Source organism: Megalops cyprinoides, chromosome 3 (assembly GCF_013368585.1).
Source record: "Megalops cyprinoides isolate fMegCyp1 chromosome 3, fMegCyp1.pri, whole genome shotgun sequence".
NCBI lineage: Eukaryota > Metazoa > Chordata > Actinopteri > Elopiformes > Megalopidae > Megalops > Megalops cyprinoides.
In genome coordinates this window covers 50,275,901-50,292,460 of record NC_050585.1, presented here as the reverse complement: position 1 = coordinate 50,292,460, position 16,560 = coordinate 50,275,901, and the positions used below count along the sequence as shown (strand labels likewise).

Genomic DNA, 16,560 nt, shown 5'->3' with positions numbered 1-16,560 from the left:
GATAGTGTTATTGATGTTGTGGTGGCAGGGAGGACTGTGGCCAGCTGAAACTGAAGAGGGAACAGGTTAAGTGAAGGTTTGCCGCACTACTGACACACTGAGCAGGCAAGCACTCTGCCCTACCAGGGTAAGAGGTGGTTCTTCAGTAGCTTATAGACTATTACAGGCAATAATGATCATTCTGCGCCAGGCTACTAGATTTGAAAACTTGCTGCTGGCAAAGCTAAACCAGTGGCCCAGCGTGCCAGCATTCACGGATACAAACACTGACATTTACTGTTTCGCTGAGTTCTGGGTCAGGCGGTAGAGCTTGGCCTAGAGGTACGAACATTTTTTAATGGTTGAATGTCTGGCATCTCTTTTTCGAGGTAGTTACCAAGGCGACATTGGAAACACCAAGTTATTGCTAGCTACAAATTATGCCATTATGGCCAAAGGTGAATGAGAGAAGCAGTATTCTGATGACTTTAAAATCTTGTTATTGTATTAGGTGTCTTTGCCAAAAAAGTTGTAAACCAACATTCTGCTCAACTGTACAGTTGGTAGCATGTTGGCATTTTTGGCATTTAGTAGACACTCTTATCCAGAGGGACTTATGTCGTTTACAGTTTTTTTGGTTGATGTTGGTAGAGATGGCTAAAATAATACAGGACATTAAAACCCAAGCTCTCTAAAAACAGTCTGTGACTAACAGAAAGACAGAATTGAAATTAACGTAAAGGAATTTAACTTAACACTCATATGTCCTCAGACATTTTTTTTTTTGGAATACTTCTCGCTGTTTTCCAAAACATCAGTTACTGGGCTTAGAATGGAAACCTTCTGTTTGTTGGTTGATGATACTTCAGAGAAATGTGCCGTTGATTACATGTGACACATTTCACAGTAGTGACCTTTCGTTACTCGAGAGTTCACAAACACTGGGACACGTGTCCTGCATGCTCATAAGTGGTGGAAACAAAATATTTGTGCCCCTCCAGTTTCGGTGGTATGCAGTGACATGGGCACGGACAAACATGCAAATTGTGAATGATGTCGGGTGTGAGACTCTGGATATTTGAAACCGTTCATTTGCAAAATGGCCAACAGCTAGGAATTCTGTGTGTGCCCTGTAATATGTGTTAACAGTGAGACTAGGCCAGCTGACTGAGAAACTTGCACGTAGATACTGGTTTGGGGTGCTTATTTGTCATATTGGTTAGCTGGATAGCTAACCTGTAAGCTATCCTTCTCTGAGCTCTACTTTCAATATATTGTCATGCAGATTTCCTGTGGCTCCTCTTTCTCTCTGTTCTGATAACTAACAGGACATTTACAGAAAAATACCCAGCATTTCAGCAAGAATCTCTGAATCTTACTTATTTAATGAAGATCATAAATACTGTATTACCTCCTTAATGAAGATCTTAATGTGTGTTAAACATTTTTATGGAATGACACATTGCTGCACAGTGTAGTATAAATACAAAACAAAATACAATAACCCTCAGTGTCCCCTCAGTAACACAAACAAGATCACTTGCTAAAGGTGGGCAGAAGATTCATGCAAATAACTGTTCTGTGCTTTCTTAAAAATATACAGCATTACAGATGTGTTATTACAATTGTAAGATGTTAATGATGATATTAATAAGTAAGCAGTTACTGTGTACTACTGTTTAAGAAATATAACAATTGGCATGATTTATTGCCCTTTTGGGTCTAGTTATCATGAAGAGGTACATCCAACTGTAGTGGTTACTGAACATGGAGAAAACTAATGAATATCTGAAAAATGACCATTGGTGTAGTGATGTAGTGGTCTAGTGTTCTGTAATACAAAGGCTTTAATGGTACATGGTAGCCAGACAAGCAAAAAAAAGTAAACTACAGATATCTAATTTATAGTCACAGGTATAGGTTATCAAACTAGTTTCTAGTAATTTCATTTTTATTTTTCCCCGTGTAACTTGCTGTCTGTTTAAACAAGTCAGAGTCTGAGTGAGCTGTTAGAAATGTGTTTCTGTTCTTTCGTTATACTTTCAGTCCGCAGTGAATTTGTCATGGCCTGCATGAATCTGCTACTTCCCGAGCCCAGAGGCCAGTGAGAGGGTCTGTCCGCTCCTCTAGCGTGGGGGAGGAGGCTGGTCTGTGCAAGTCAACATGGAGACAGGAAGTCCCTCAGAATGTCAGCAGAGTTTTGAGTGATACTCGCACTGAGATGTTGGGCTTTAAGCAGGACAAGTTTCAATCCCTTTTTAGCCACACTTTCTTGTTTTCACATTGAAGTGGGATTGATTACTTGAGAGTAGTAACCAGAAGGTTGTGGGTTTGAACTCTGCGTGGTGCCATGCTGTTCCACCCATGAGCAAGGTTGCCTATCTGAATTGCTTCAGAAAGTGTCTCAGTAGAACATATCCAGGTGTATGATTGGAGAATATTACAATGCAGACTCTGAAAGGTGCAATGTATAAAGGCATCGGTCAAACTAATAAGCACTAATTTAATAATATAATGATGATATATTGCAACTCGTTTTCACAGCAGGGAGAGGGCTCCGGTGCCTACTTAGAGCCCTGTAGTGGCTGTCAACATTTAGTTTAGACAGGCCCTAGGGGAGCAGAGGTGGTCAGCAGGTTATTAGATTGAATAAACAGTGATTTTTCTTTCCCCATTTACTCCCTGCTGTCAGGTGCTATTGATTACCTTTAGATACTAATGAGCGCTTTCACTGTATCCCTGCTGATCAATAGTGTCATCTGTGAAGTGTGAGTGTGTGTGTGTTTGTGCATATGTGTGATCAGCGTGCTTTTGTAATTTTATTCACACCTTTTGGTCCAGCTGACAGACTTGTCTTGGAAGACATTGGGTTGATGTGCAAGGGCCTTTTCCTGTGTTTTCTACCATCAAGGACACAAGAAAGACAACCCCCCCCCCCCCCCCCCCCAATTAAGCATGCTTTGTTATAAAGGTGGCCAAAAGTTTAGGTTATTTATTGCTGAATATGATTTGCTGGAAGTGAAGGAATTCTGACAGAGAGGAATGCTGTTGTGTCATTGACATCCCTCTATTGTTTAAATAAAGTTTTTGCAGGCAAAATATAATTCTGATCTTATTTTTCTTTATGGTGATGCAGAGTACAGTTTTGCCAAACAGGAAGGAGTGAGTTGTTACTCTTTTGTTTAATGGACAGATATATCTGTCTGAACAGGAAGAGCATGAACACAATGAGTTCAAAACCATTATGAAAACCTTTAGTTTGACTGTGCTGCCACAACTGTAGGCTGAGTGATTGTAATTTGTCATAACTAGAGGCAGACATTGTTTAAATTAGTGAGTCTTCACCAGTCATCATCAGTTGTTGTGACTAATACAAGAAAGTGCAAATGTCATGAAGGATCCCGGGAGCATTAAGTAGTAAATCCATCTGAATCCAGGCAATCCCCAGAACCAACACTGGTGTTGTTCAGACTCATCACAGCGCACTCTGTCCGTGCCTAATGCTTTCTGACGCCTGCAGAGCGAACCTGTGGTTGTGCTGTGGTAGTGTAGGAGAGAAAGCAGGGCATGTTTATCACACACAGAAACAGTGTGGGTTGGGATGGGGGTTTTGCATTGGGCGATTGAGCCTGTGTGTGATTAGTGTTGTGTTACCAAGGTGAGATGGAGTAAATAGCCATGCTGCTCTATTACACTGGGAGTGGTGTGGTCAGTTATATAAGACCATTTCAGCGCTCATTTTCAAAGGGGATTTTTTTTGTATTCATTTGTAGACCTGTACAGACCTGTAAGAGTCAATTAGTGCAGGGTTTCCAAATATGCTTTGGGACCCTCAGGTTAGGCCATGAAAGGGGGACAGGGTTGGCTGTGAAATTCATGTTAAGAGAACAAGCATTTATGCTCACATTTACATAACCAGTTCTTACATTAATAACCCAGTCAAACTGTAATCGGCCTAATATCACCTTTTTATCACTTTTATATGTGTGGACCAGAAGTTAACCTGTATATGTGTTATCAGAACACTGCAATGTAGTGGTGTCCCTGCCCCTAGCCATCAGTTGTAACTTTTTCTTTTACACCCAACTAATTTGTGTTGCACCTGTGCCTGCAAACACGTAGTCAACCTGGATTAGGCCTACTGCTGTATTACAAAACAGCGGAAACAACGTGACGTGTTTTAAATCGAAAACAGACGTAAGACTGGAGTCAGCAGGTGTTCGTTCTTAAACGGGACAAAATGTAAACAGCAACTTTGATAAAGGCCCCGTGTCTCATGGGTTTTGTGTAAGTCCGTCTGGGCCGTTCATATCCGATGTCTCGGGTGTGAATGCGGCGGATACATGCGCGATGTGTTTCGTAAGGATTCCGCGTACGAGGCGACAATCCCCATGCTTCGCTGTATCTTGTGATTTCTCAATTCCCTCCATGTTGCGGCGGTACCTTGTCGTTGCTTAAGGCGCCGGTAGTGTCGTATATCGCTTTCTGGGTGTACTCCTGCTTTCACGCTAGCGCAGCACATGCTAAGCGCGGCTCCTCCTCCTTCCCCCAGTCTACTTTTCGGCAGTGGAAATTCTGGTTACGGTTTAGAAGACAGGGACGAGGCTAGCAGGAGCAGTCGTCTCACCGGCAAAACCGAAGTTAACCGAATACGGCAATGTTAACGTTAGCTGTACAATAGATATCACGACTAGTTGAGAAAAGGTTTGCCGTCGTGTTGAATATCTCAGCTAAACTACTGTGAAATACAGCGTTTAGTTCTTTTTTTCGTTCTGGAAATATTTCTCTGTATGCTCTGAGGAAATGTACACTGGACTCTACTTGGGAAAATAGGTGTAATTATATTATTTATTTACTAGTTAGCTACGAAAGATACGGCCAAGGTGTTTGTCACTTCGCGAAAACTTTTGGTTTTTTTAAACGGACGCTATCGACCGGAGAATCGACCACTGTGAGGCAGCTGAAGTGAGCTTTCTGAGCTGGGCAGTCAGTAGTGCGTGTAATGCCCATTGAAGAAAAATAGAGCAAAAATATAGTTTTCGTCTAGCGTGAAAAAATTATTTCTTGGCATCGCGTTTTCGGCGCGATGCACTGAAGCTTCGCCGCGGAGCAGCATGGTGTTCGGCGGCGTGGAGTGAATTAACACACGGAAAACCGGTCCCGCTTCCCCCTGCTCGGCGCTCCAATGACTCTCGGCAGCATGACCACCACCGGGCGCTCCGCGGCGGGCCACTTTTGTGCTTGCTGCGGGGCAAAGATGGTGCCACACTTTTCAAAGGATGCCATTGTTTCTCAAAACGAGATCAACCAACTGTAAGTTTGTCCTTTATTAGTACAATCGTCGATCCGTCGTATTAATTTCTAGTGGGGATTGCAGCTGGTGTGGCTTAACAGCGCACCTGCAATCAATTTTATCAGCGACAGCTTTCTGTCTGGTTGTCTATATAGTAAATTTGTATCTCGTTTCCTTTATGAAGTGTATTCTAAAGTTTCTTCTCAAATTACTGAGGTTAGATAACTTTGTAGCTAGCCATTTATGGTTACATGTGTAGTTTGCGATCTCATCTGTTTATTTACAGCTGTCCGTAAGCTCCTAGCTTCCAGATCCTGATTCATAAAAGATTAGTTTGACATGCCCTGGCTACCTTTCCGTATAATGGCTGTTCTAGCTTGCTCACCCGTCTCGCAAATAAGGCAAACCACTTACAGTAGCTGGCCATTTCCTTGTTTAGCTGTCTAATAAATCGTCGACTAGCCACGCTGATTGGCAGTTGAACGCCGTAATGCCAAAGTTAGTCTAGATCACATTGGCTTGCTAATAATAGTGGAAGAGCAGGTTATACATTCATATTAATGCGAGCCTCTTGTTCATTGATTCACAGTTGTGATGTCTCAGTGCAGCACATCATACATTTGAACTGATTTCAGTCATTTCTGTGTGTACAGTACTGCGTTTGAACGGCGTTTCTCGCAGGGTGACGAAACCGGAAGGATGTGAACAAACCTAAGTGGACTTCCTCGTACCCTTGTGAAATAGTGATTACTAGAGATGAGTCATCTACGTGTTTCAAACATGTCTTAATTCTTTGACGATATGTCAGGACAGGAGTCAGTGAAAACATAAAATGAAATATTCTGTCACAGCTTTCTCAACATCTGGAAGTGGACACTGGACTGAACTTAAAGTCCATTGATTTAATTACAGATGTGATTTTTTTTTTTTTTGCATTATTGCTCTGACTTGATAAAACCTTTTGAGAGGATTTGACATTTTCTGTGATACTTCGTAAGGGTGTAAAACAACCAAAATCGGAGTGCTTGAAGTGCCAGATCTCAGATTCTGAGCCTGCATGTGTGTTTTCGTTTTTATCTCTTCTCATGTCCTCAGAGAACTTGCGAAGCAGCAGCAGCAGCAGCAGCTTGGTCAGCACTTCTCATGGGTCTAGACTAGACATCAGCTTTGTGTTTATTTTAGTGGTCAGGCGCTTACCGTAAGTAGCCACAGACACATGCTATGCTAATGAGTCCTCGATTACGCCTGATTATTTTGTAGTTGCATCTCGGATGCCTTTATCCAGTGCTGCCTTCATAACTGACATTTTCACATACTGTAGCCCTGTCGTACAGCTTAATTTTCACTGACGTTTTTAAGTTCAGGGGCCTTGCCAAAGAAAAGTAGCGCTGTTAAGTATTTTACTGTGTAAGTTTGAGCAGTAGCAGTGGTAGCAATATAGACCCCTGAGCTGGACAGATACTGATGTCGGTGGGGATTTCAGCAGCTGAATGGCCAGAAAGGCCACCAAGGGTATCTATGTGAAGCTGAGAGCCAGGTGACAGGTGTTTTGTAAGCATTCAGTGTGAATTGGCTGAGACGCAATACATAGAGTACAAGATATAGTATAATAAATACTATCACTGTTTGGTGGTATATGACACACTGATAGTAGCATTTACTGGTTTTACCATCGCCTCGTTGAATGGCTCTAACACATGTCATTCTATCAAGGATGTTGTGAGGTGAAGTGATAACAACTGCTAAACACTACGTTTTACTTCAAAGAAGCAAACTCTCCCGCTGATGGTAGGGTTAAGACGGCTTCAGTGTGACCAGCACACAGCTGAAATGCTAGACGAGGCAAAGCCCTTCTTAAACACAGAGCTCAGCGGTTGTTGGTGCAGGTGTGAGCGGAGCCTAATTTGAGGCTAGTCCGGGATTTCTCAGAGGTGTTATCTACCCCACTCTTAACCCACTGTTCACTTTATCGTTCCCCGTTCTGCAAGGTGCCCCCGGTTAACTTCCACTTTTCCGTTGTTTACTAATGAAAGCGACGCTGGAGAAGATGAAGAAGAGGCTGTCTGTTGACATTCAGAGTCTGGGCAGAATGCACACGCATCCACAGTTTTTCAGCGGTGTAGGGCAGGCTGGCAGAGACCCTGCCTTTGGCAGAGGCTATCTGTAACAGGAACTGTGCAGCATGCAGGGGAAGTCCAGAGTCTGATTCTTGCGTTGACTCACCTGGCATGTCTCCCAGTCGACATGGTAACAGGGGAGGAGGAGGAGGAGGAGGAGGTAACAGGGGAGCAGAGAAGGAGGGGAGCTTGCACTCTGTTTTGTTTATGAAGGAAGTATCAGTCCTGATTCGGTGCGTCTGATTGGCCGTAAGGTGTGTGCTTGTGTGTGTGTTTACTTTGCCCTCTCACATTCACATGCTTGGTCATGTGGATACTATAAACGGTACTCTTGAAGGAAGTTGACTTCAAAGAACTTTGCCCATGTTTTGAGGTTGACAAACATGTTGATAAAAAACACAGATGTCGGAAAGCCTCGGGAGAGGGCCAGAAAAATAGCCTCACGGCTCTGGGGAAATGACGGCATCACGGCAATATTCCAAAAAGAAGCCAGAGAGATCCTATTCTGTTTGCAAGAAAGCACTCACCTTAGGTGCTCCGTAACTTTTCAAACACGCAAAAAGCACCTAGGTAAATATTGTGTGCTTGGAGCAAATTCAGGTGTGGCTCTTATCTGTAGATACACGGTGACATGTTTTGACCAGGACTGGACATTATCAGGCAGCAATGGCAGGAACATTCACGTTTATTTTCTCAAATCATACAAAATTTCCTGTTCAAGGGAAGACTGGAAGGAATCACTTAAGCGGCCTAAGCAGATCAGAGACATGCCTGTGTGTCAGCACTAACTGAAGCTACTGTAAGTACAGGTTTGTGTAATAGCAGGTTTGTGCAGGAAGTGCTATTTTGACTCATGAAGACTAAGGGCATTGTTTGCTCTGATTCCATACACAGGCACGTGCGAACACACAAACACAAGCACACCTGTGGCACACAGGAGCATAAATGTTTTTGAGAAGTGTGTGTGTTTTGGCCGTGGGATAAGGAAGTTGGAAAAGGTCACCATTGTGTTGCGTCTTGCAAGCTTTGCTGGAATCTCCTTGTTCACTGGAATCGGCTTAGAGCGGGTGCTGGGCTGTTGAACCAATACACCTTATCTAAATAGATGCAGGTGAATCAGTGTTTCCAGACTTTCCCCCTGAGACCCAAGTGACAGTGAGAAATGATAGCTGTGGTCCCAAAACAGATCATTTTTTTTTTTTTTTTTATTTCTTACCATCTGATTTCAAAATTTGTTTTGGTGACTGATGTATGTAAAGAGTGAAGGAATATTCATTCTGTTGAGAGATGTGGGTATTCTTGTCAGTTCTGCGTGGATAATTCCCGCCATTTTTATTGGGGATTAAAAAATATGCTTCGGACATGTTTTTAGATGTGCAGCGGAGGTCTCAGTTATTTTTGTTTATTTCCTGGCGTCATCTGGGACCCGTTTGGAATGTGTACATGACCCGTGAATGCGTCCCGGCTCTGACTTAGAGAAGCGTTGGCACGGTGTTTGACTCTATCTTTGTCTGTCTGCCTCTTTCTTCAGCTTGCTTAAGCAGAACAGAGGCCTCTTCTTCTCTCAGCTGAACTCGGTGCCACCACTCAGGGAAATTCTGCCTCTCCATTCCAGAATGGCTTCGGCTCTCCTGACTGGCTGATCAGTGCTGCGTTTGGCCCAATGAGGGCAGGGGGGACTGAGGCCCAGAATAGCCCCAGCTGCACGAGCACCATGCTTTCTGAGAAACCGGGGACTTGTGGAATCTCACTTGGTTCGAGCCCATTTGCTCAACCACCCTCTTTTCACCCTCTTTTTTTTTTTTTTGGTCAACGTCTGATCTCTTGTATTCTTTCTTGTATTTTTCAGTAGCCTATTTCCAGTTTCAGTCTCTTTGCCCCTCCCCCCTTCCTATCTCTCTCTCTCTCTCTCTCTCACTCTGGCCGGGTGAATCTGGATCTTTAAAGGTGACAGAAAGCAGCCCTCACCACCTCCCTCGGTCTCTTATCTCTGCGGCCTGGACTCATAAGGCCTTCTGTGCTCCAGTAGCCTGGGACTATATTTATCCTTTGTCAGGGAATGACTAATATGGGCAAGGGTAGGTGGGGTGTCCCACGTCTCTGGTAGTGAGCGGAGGTACAGTAAATGTTTAGGGGGTTGGGCTTTTTTTTTTCCCCGTGCACTAGCTGACTCCCTCACAGCGGTCATTGTGTCTGCACTGTACCCAGCGGAGCACTCTGCTGCCCTACCCTGGATATCCACAAAACGACCATCCCTTCCCCTCCCTGTCTGTAACCCCCACTGGAGACATTTAGAGGAGTTAGGCCATGCACTTCCTCGCCCCCTGCACTTCCTGTCCGAGCCCTGCACACAATGCAGTGTCACAGGATGGGGGGGGGGGGGGGAGCTCAGTTACGGCTTCTCCGCTTCCTGCTGTCTGAACCCGTATCCACACAATCGCGGCTGCACATTTCGATCCAGTTCTCTCACGGGGACCCCGGGTGCATGTTTTGTCGTTTTCAGGCGTTTGTTAAACATCGGACAACATTGGGGTGCGTGCGCGCGCGTGTGTGTGTGTGTGCGCGCCGAGCGCAAGTCAGCGCAGTGCTTTGTGTAACCTGCTCATTTCCCACATGGGATGCGGCTGCAGATAACTCCTACTACTGCCGAGCGGCGCGGGCGTGCTGATGCAGCAGCGCCCGCCGAAACGGCTTCCTGCCAGCGGGCCGAGTCCACGGCGCCGGCGCCAGATGCGTTCATTATGCGGAGAATTCATTAGGCCGGGCTGCAGTCGAAGTTTGACCCCGTGAAGCTGTCAGGCCCTGCAACGCAGTTTTTTTTTTTAGTTTCGAGGAATACGTTTTAGCGGTTTAGTGCCACCACACCTCCTTATGTGTCCCCTGAAAACCTGTGTCCAGCGCATTTAATTTAAGGCCTTATTGGATCCAGCTGTTTGGGGTTTGGGGGGGGGGGGGGTGTTAGAGAGAGAGAGAGAAGGAGAGAGAGAAGGAGAGAGAGAGGAAACGCTGGCTGGGGGGGTGTGGAGGCTGTGGGAACTGAAGTGTGTTTTCGTGACAGCTCAGATTGCATGGCTTCACATTGCCTCATCACTCCCTTGCTTCACTTTTCTGCAGACGATTGTGTTGTTTGTGGCCACACTTCTCGCGCACTGCGAGTTCTTGGGAACCAGTACCTGGAAGTGTGTGTGTGTGTGTGTGTGTGTGTTTCTCTGTTGCTTCTACTTTAGAAGTAAATACTAAAGTAGAAGTAACAGAGAAACACACACACACACACACACACACACACACACACACGTATAAAGTAATACTTTAGGCATGGGTTATTGACATCTAGCCTCCCCAGCATAATGCGTCCAGGTCTCTGTGCTGCTATGAAAGGCCGCCAAGTTTCTGAGTGCTTTAAAGTGGAAGCACTCAGTGAAACAGGTTCATGCAAACACACGCTCACATTGATGTCATGAGACTTCCCTCAGAGTCTCATAACTTGGTCTAATCCCACCTTCATTGAAGGAACCTCCACAGAGAGTGAGAGTAAGCCAAGGGATAAATCGAGCTTCCCCTTTCCACACACGCACAAACACACACACACAGGCTCAGACCACTGTGGTCTGGACTGGAGAATGCACTGCCTTCCAGAGAATGAGCTCGACAAGCACACACACATGCTCACAGCTGGTGGAGAGGGAACAGAAACACGACGGAGAGACCCAGAGAGTACAGCGTGTTCTGTGGCTATGAACTCTTATATGTTCTGGGTTGATTTTTTTTTTTTTTTTTTTTTTTGGCCAAGGACAAAATTTCCGCTCCCTCCAGGAGACGCACGGTTTTCTGATTTAGTCCTCTGTGGGACATATTCTAAGCTTCCTATAGATGTGGAATATCCTTTGCACATTTGACTGCTGCTTTTATCAGTGAAATAACCGTTGTTATTAATCGGGTATCTGACACTAACCGCCTGTTTTTCTCTCTCTCTCTCAGCATCAGCGAGAGCTTCCTGACTGTGAAGGGCGCTGCCCTCTTCCTCCCCCGTGGAAATGGCTCCTCCTCTTCCTCCGTACCCCTCGTCACGCAGCGGCGAAACAAACATGCAGGTAAAACGCAATCGCAGCGTGCCACGCACGGGCACAGCCGTCGGCAGCACAAACCACAGCATGTACACAGCGCGTACAGCGGTGCCCCATTTTTGGCCCTCTCCAGCATATACTGTATATTACATTACTGGCATTTAGCAGATGCTCTCATCCAGAGCGACTTGCATCAGTTAAGGTTTTTTACAATGATATCCGTTTATACAGCTGGATATTTACTGAGAGCGAGCGCAGGTCAAGTACCTTGCCCAAGGGTACAGCAGCAGCGGCCCGGTGGAGAATTGACCTGGCGACCTTTCAGTTTTACGAATCCTGCTCCTCAACCCTCCTGCTACACCGCCGCCCGGGATAGCGTTAATCTGTGCACCACATTATGTGTGCCGCGCGCGATGCTGTGTGGACAAGCACAGTGTTCTGCGAGAGCGTTCAGCAGGGTCAGTTACATCACCCTGCATCACAGCAGAGTTCAGCACACTACACCCCCCTGCATAACAGCGCTGTCCAGCACCGGCAGCCCCATCATAGTGCGATCTGTTGCTGGCGGCTTACAGTACAGTACAGAGTGTGTGCTTTCTCAGTGCATTTTCCATAGGGGTGTCCTTGTACTGTGGAGCAGAGATTATAGGGGCGTTAACCGCGGGCCTGTTTCTTTGGAAACGGACACACAGGGTCTGTAGATGGAAAGGCCACGCAGACACTGTGAGGTGTACAGAGAGGGGGCTGTGCCATGCTGCTGTGAGGTGTTTTTCCCAGTGTAATATATATATATATCCCACCTCTCTCCCTCCTCTCATCTCTCTCCAGGTGATCTACAACAGCACCTGCAGACCATGTTCACTGTTCTGCGGCCCGAGGACACCATCCGCCTGGTGAGCATCCCACTCCCATGCCTGTTACATGTGAGGCTTCAGTGGACTCAGCCAGCCGGGACTCAACCCTCTTCCCCTCTCCCTGTACCCCCCCACAGGCGGTGCGTCTGGAGAGCGCCTACCCCCAGTGCACGCGCTACATGGTGGTGGTGTCCACCAACGGCCGGCAGGACACGGAGGAGAGCGTGGTGCTGGGCATGGACTTCAGCTCCTCAGAAAAGTCAGTGCATTGTTTTGCTGCGGCGTTGTGCGATTATTATACTGAGTGACAGTTACGTGTGATTTCTCATTATTGCGGAACTGTTGTGCGTGATCGTTGCGTAATGTCTGCGGGTCTCCCTCACGCAGCACGTGCTCGGTCGGCTTGGTCCTGCCGCTGTGGAGTGACACCCTCATACACCTGGATGGAGACGGGTAAGACCGAAAATCGCGGCCTGGAGACGCCCTGTTTGCGCCGCGTTCCGTTACCGTGACGACGGCGCTCACCCTCGGTGACCTGTCTGTCTGTCTGTCTCTCCGCAGGGGGTTCAGTGTGTCCACCGTCAACAGAGTGCATGTGTTCAAACCTGTTTCCGTGCAGGCCATGTGGTGAGTACTTTGTGCCCTGTGCTTTCACCTTTGCCCCCAGGGCTCCTTGATCTCTTTCCCCCATCCCCACTCAGCAGATCCAGGACTCCAGGTTCATAGCACCACTGCTTTGCCCCCGTACCCGTTACTGATAAAGTGTTTGGATATAGTGGTGTAGCTGTAAAGGGCAGGACTCGTAAATGAAAGGTTGCTGGTTCGACTCCCCGCTGGGCCACTGCTGCTGTACCCTTGAGCAAGGTACTTAACCCACAATTGCCTCAGTAAATATCCAGCTGTATAAATGGACAACATGTAAAAATTGTAACCTGTGTAAGCCGCTCTGGATAAGAACGTCTGCTAAATGACAGTAACATAACTCGTAACATAAGATAACCCCCCCCCGTCTCCTGACTCTTTCTCAGGTCAGCCCTGCAGTCTTTACACAAGGCCTGCGAGGTGGCGCGCTGCCACAACTACTACCCGGGCAGCCTGTTCCTCACCTGGGTCAGTTACTACCAGAGCCGCGTGTCCTCGGACCAGGCCTGCATCAACGAGTGGAATGCCATGCAGGACGTGCAGTCCCATCGGGCCGACTCCCCCGTGCTCTTCACCGACGTGTGAGTGTGCCGAAACGGGGAAGGTGGGGGGCTCTGCTCTGCAGTGAAGGACATGGTAATAGGTGCTCTGTGGCAGTGTAGCATAGTGGTTAAGGAGCAGGACTCGTAACTGAAAGGTTGCCGGTTCGATTCCCCACTGGAGCACTGCTGCTGTACCCTTGGGGAAGGTAATTAATCCAGAATTGCCTCAGTAAATATCCAGCTGTGTAAATGGATAACATTGTAAAAAAAATTTGTAACCGATGTAAGTCACTCTGGATAAGAGCGTCTGGTAAATGCCAGTAATATCAGTGGTTATGTAAGGGCTTCACTAGACACAACAAGTCAATAGCTGGACTTGATACAGGTGTTTAAAAAGCATTGAAATTATGTGCACATGACATATTGGAATAACTACAGAAAACTACAGTGTTTGGGGAAATAAGTCAGTTATGTCTCACAGGAATGTTTTGCAGGTGGCGAAAAGTTAGTGCATATAATGTACAGTATACAGGATATGGCTTAGTGGTATGATGCATCCAGCTCTGTCAGACATGAAACCGAAGCAACACAAGAGGGCAACAGGATTCTTGAGTATACAGCAGAAAAAGCATAGAGCAAGTCAAAGGAGGTCACACTAAAATCATGTCTTAGACCACATTTAAAACACTGTGTTTGGGTTTGCTCCTCACATTATAAAAATAAGACAAGTACGAAGAAGGGCAACAAGACTAGTTCCAGGAGTTAAACAGGTGACTAATGAGTAGAGAATTACGGTACTTGCCGCATGAAGACCAGAGGGTGCGGGTGGAAATAAGTTCAAAGTAATTTTAAACTGACATCGGAAAGTATTGCTTCACACAGTGTTGTAAATGCATGGAATACCTTGCTTGGTTGAGTTGGAGACAGATCATTCAGGAACACACTTGACACATTGATAGATTCTGTTATGGGCAGATGTTTAGCATAGATGGGCTGAATGCCAGTTTATGTCATTATGTTGTATGTGTTTTTGCCAACACTGGATGGAGGCCCGGCAGCAGCACTTGTAACTGGATGTTGAGGCAAGCTTAAAACGGCGACAGAGGGCCAATAAAATATAAGCAAACTAACAAGCCAGTAATAAACGATACCCGTCCTGTTGCCTCAGCAGGCACATGGGTTTAAATCCAGGTTTTGGATGATGTTACTGTGGACATGACACTAACCGCCCCCCACCCCCCCCAACCCAAGTTGCTCAGGCCTCACACAAAGGAATGACCAACACAAACAGTGATCATATGCTAAAGTGATTAAGAGGCGATATGCAAAGTGCAAAGGAAACTCCAGCAAGACGCCAAGGGGCATGCAAGGATTGTGACCTTCTGTTAACTTGTGTAGAATGCTGCTGGAAATAAGCATGGCAATGTTGGGATGGCAGATGAAGAGTTTTACTAGGCAGATTCGAACGGGAGAAACAAGGTGTGTACAGAGCAATTACATAAATAAATATCTAGCGTCTATAAATGGCACAGTCAGACACAAGAGCGGTTGACTTGCACTGTCCTGACCTGTACGCCCAGTTCAGAGAGAGCTGGGCGTAGAGGGTAACCCGACACTAGCGACTGTGTGTCCTAATGGGGGATAAACCGGGTTCGAGCGCTCTGACCCTCTTCTCGTGGGGTCGTTCAAGTCTATATATATCAGGCTGTCTCCGTCACATGCTGCTCCAGCTCAAAAACATGCCCCAGCAGTATCAGCTGATTACAGATCCTTCATCAGGCGCACACACACACACACACACACACACACACACACACAGATACACACACACACAGATACACACACACACAGATACACACACACACAGATACACACACACACACACACACACACACACACACACACACACACACACACACACACACACACAAACCCACCTGCTGGGCTATGTTTACTTGTCTGCATTGCTCAGATCTGGCCCGCCCCTGTCCGTCTGCATGTCTGTGCTGACTGCCCTGTCTGTGTGTCCGTACGGTAGTAACCTCTGTCTGTCTGTCTCCAGGCCGACGGAGCGAGAACGCACGGAGCGACTGATCAAGACCCGACTGAGAGAGATAATGATGCAGAAGGACCTGGAAAACGTCACTTCCAAAGAGGTCAGTCTCTCCCCTCTCTCCTCCCCGATCCATCCCTCCATCTCTACCCACGCCAGTCATGGTAATCCACAGCCTGCCTGTTCGCTTCACCCCTTCCCCGCGTTAACCTGTATCAGATCCCTTTGTCCCTCAGATTTTCTTAACATTTGACTTTTCTGCTTCTCTGCTGTTGAAGAAATAACATTACCACAACCAGTACCAGTACAGTTAACATTACTATTAGCAGTGCCACTACCATGATCATTAATAACCTAGTTGCATCAGAAGGAGCTGTTTAAATAGACGGCATATGTTTTGCCGGGTAATTTTACATTAGCATTACATTACATTATTGTCACTTAGTCGATGCTCATACGCAGAGCTCCTTAGACTCCCTGAAGTGCGCAGTGAGTCAGTTTTGGCAGTGAGGTTGAAAGAGGATCTGAACCTGCCGTGGAAATGACCTGCTGGTGGTACCCCCCCAGATCCGCACGGAGCTGGAGATGCAGATGGTCTGCAACCTGCGGGAGTTCAAAGAGTTCATCGACAACGAGATGATCGTGATCCTGGGCCAGATGGACAGCCCCACGGAGATCTTCGACCACGTCTTCCTGGTGAGGGCACGCGTCGGATAAAAGCTAAATAAATAAATGTAAATGTAAATGTCTATAACAAATTGTTGTACAGACCCACAGCCTGCACTCATATACACTACACTTTAACTTATTGGACAGTATCTGTTCATATTTATTTTTATATACCTCATTCATTCCACCCTTACTCCATTCCCTGTATATGTCCTGTACTACTGTTGTCGTTTGTTGCAGAGGTTACCCAGTATGCATTCTTTCTCTCTCCATGAAGACATGCTTGGTTGACGTCTGTCTATGACTATTACTGTCCTGTGTTAGCTCTGACTTTATTCACCTGGCCT

General features: G+C 46.3%; 1 protein-coding gene across 2 annotated transcripts in view; it reads left to right on the top strand.

Annotated features, from left to right (window-relative positions):
- The window catches only part of LOC118775773 (protein phosphatase Slingshot homolog 2-like), a 36,224-nt gene that overhangs the window by 12,797 nt on the left and 6,867 nt on the right, over positions 1-16,560 (top strand). Inside the window, exons 1-9 of one of the 2 annotated variants that reach the window (XM_036525869.1) lie at positions 4,285-5,292; positions 11,368-11,480; positions 12,282-12,346; positions 12,445-12,566; positions 12,695-12,760; positions 12,869-12,934; positions 13,336-13,530; positions 15,554-15,647; positions 16,112-16,240. In XM_036525869.1, coding sequence (XP_036381762.1) covers positions 5,165-5,292; positions 11,368-11,480; positions 12,282-12,346; positions 12,445-12,566; positions 12,695-12,760; positions 12,869-12,934; positions 13,336-13,530; positions 15,554-15,647; positions 16,112-16,240 — 978 coding nt within the window. In that variant the 5' untranslated portion in view covers positions 4,285-5,164. Of the gene's footprint in view, positions 1-4,284; positions 5,293-11,367; positions 11,481-12,281; positions 12,347-12,444; positions 12,567-12,694; positions 12,761-12,868; positions 12,935-13,335; positions 13,531-15,553; positions 15,648-16,111; positions 16,241-16,560 lie in introns of those variants that run through there. The other variant, XM_036525870.1, reaches the window with a different exon arrangement.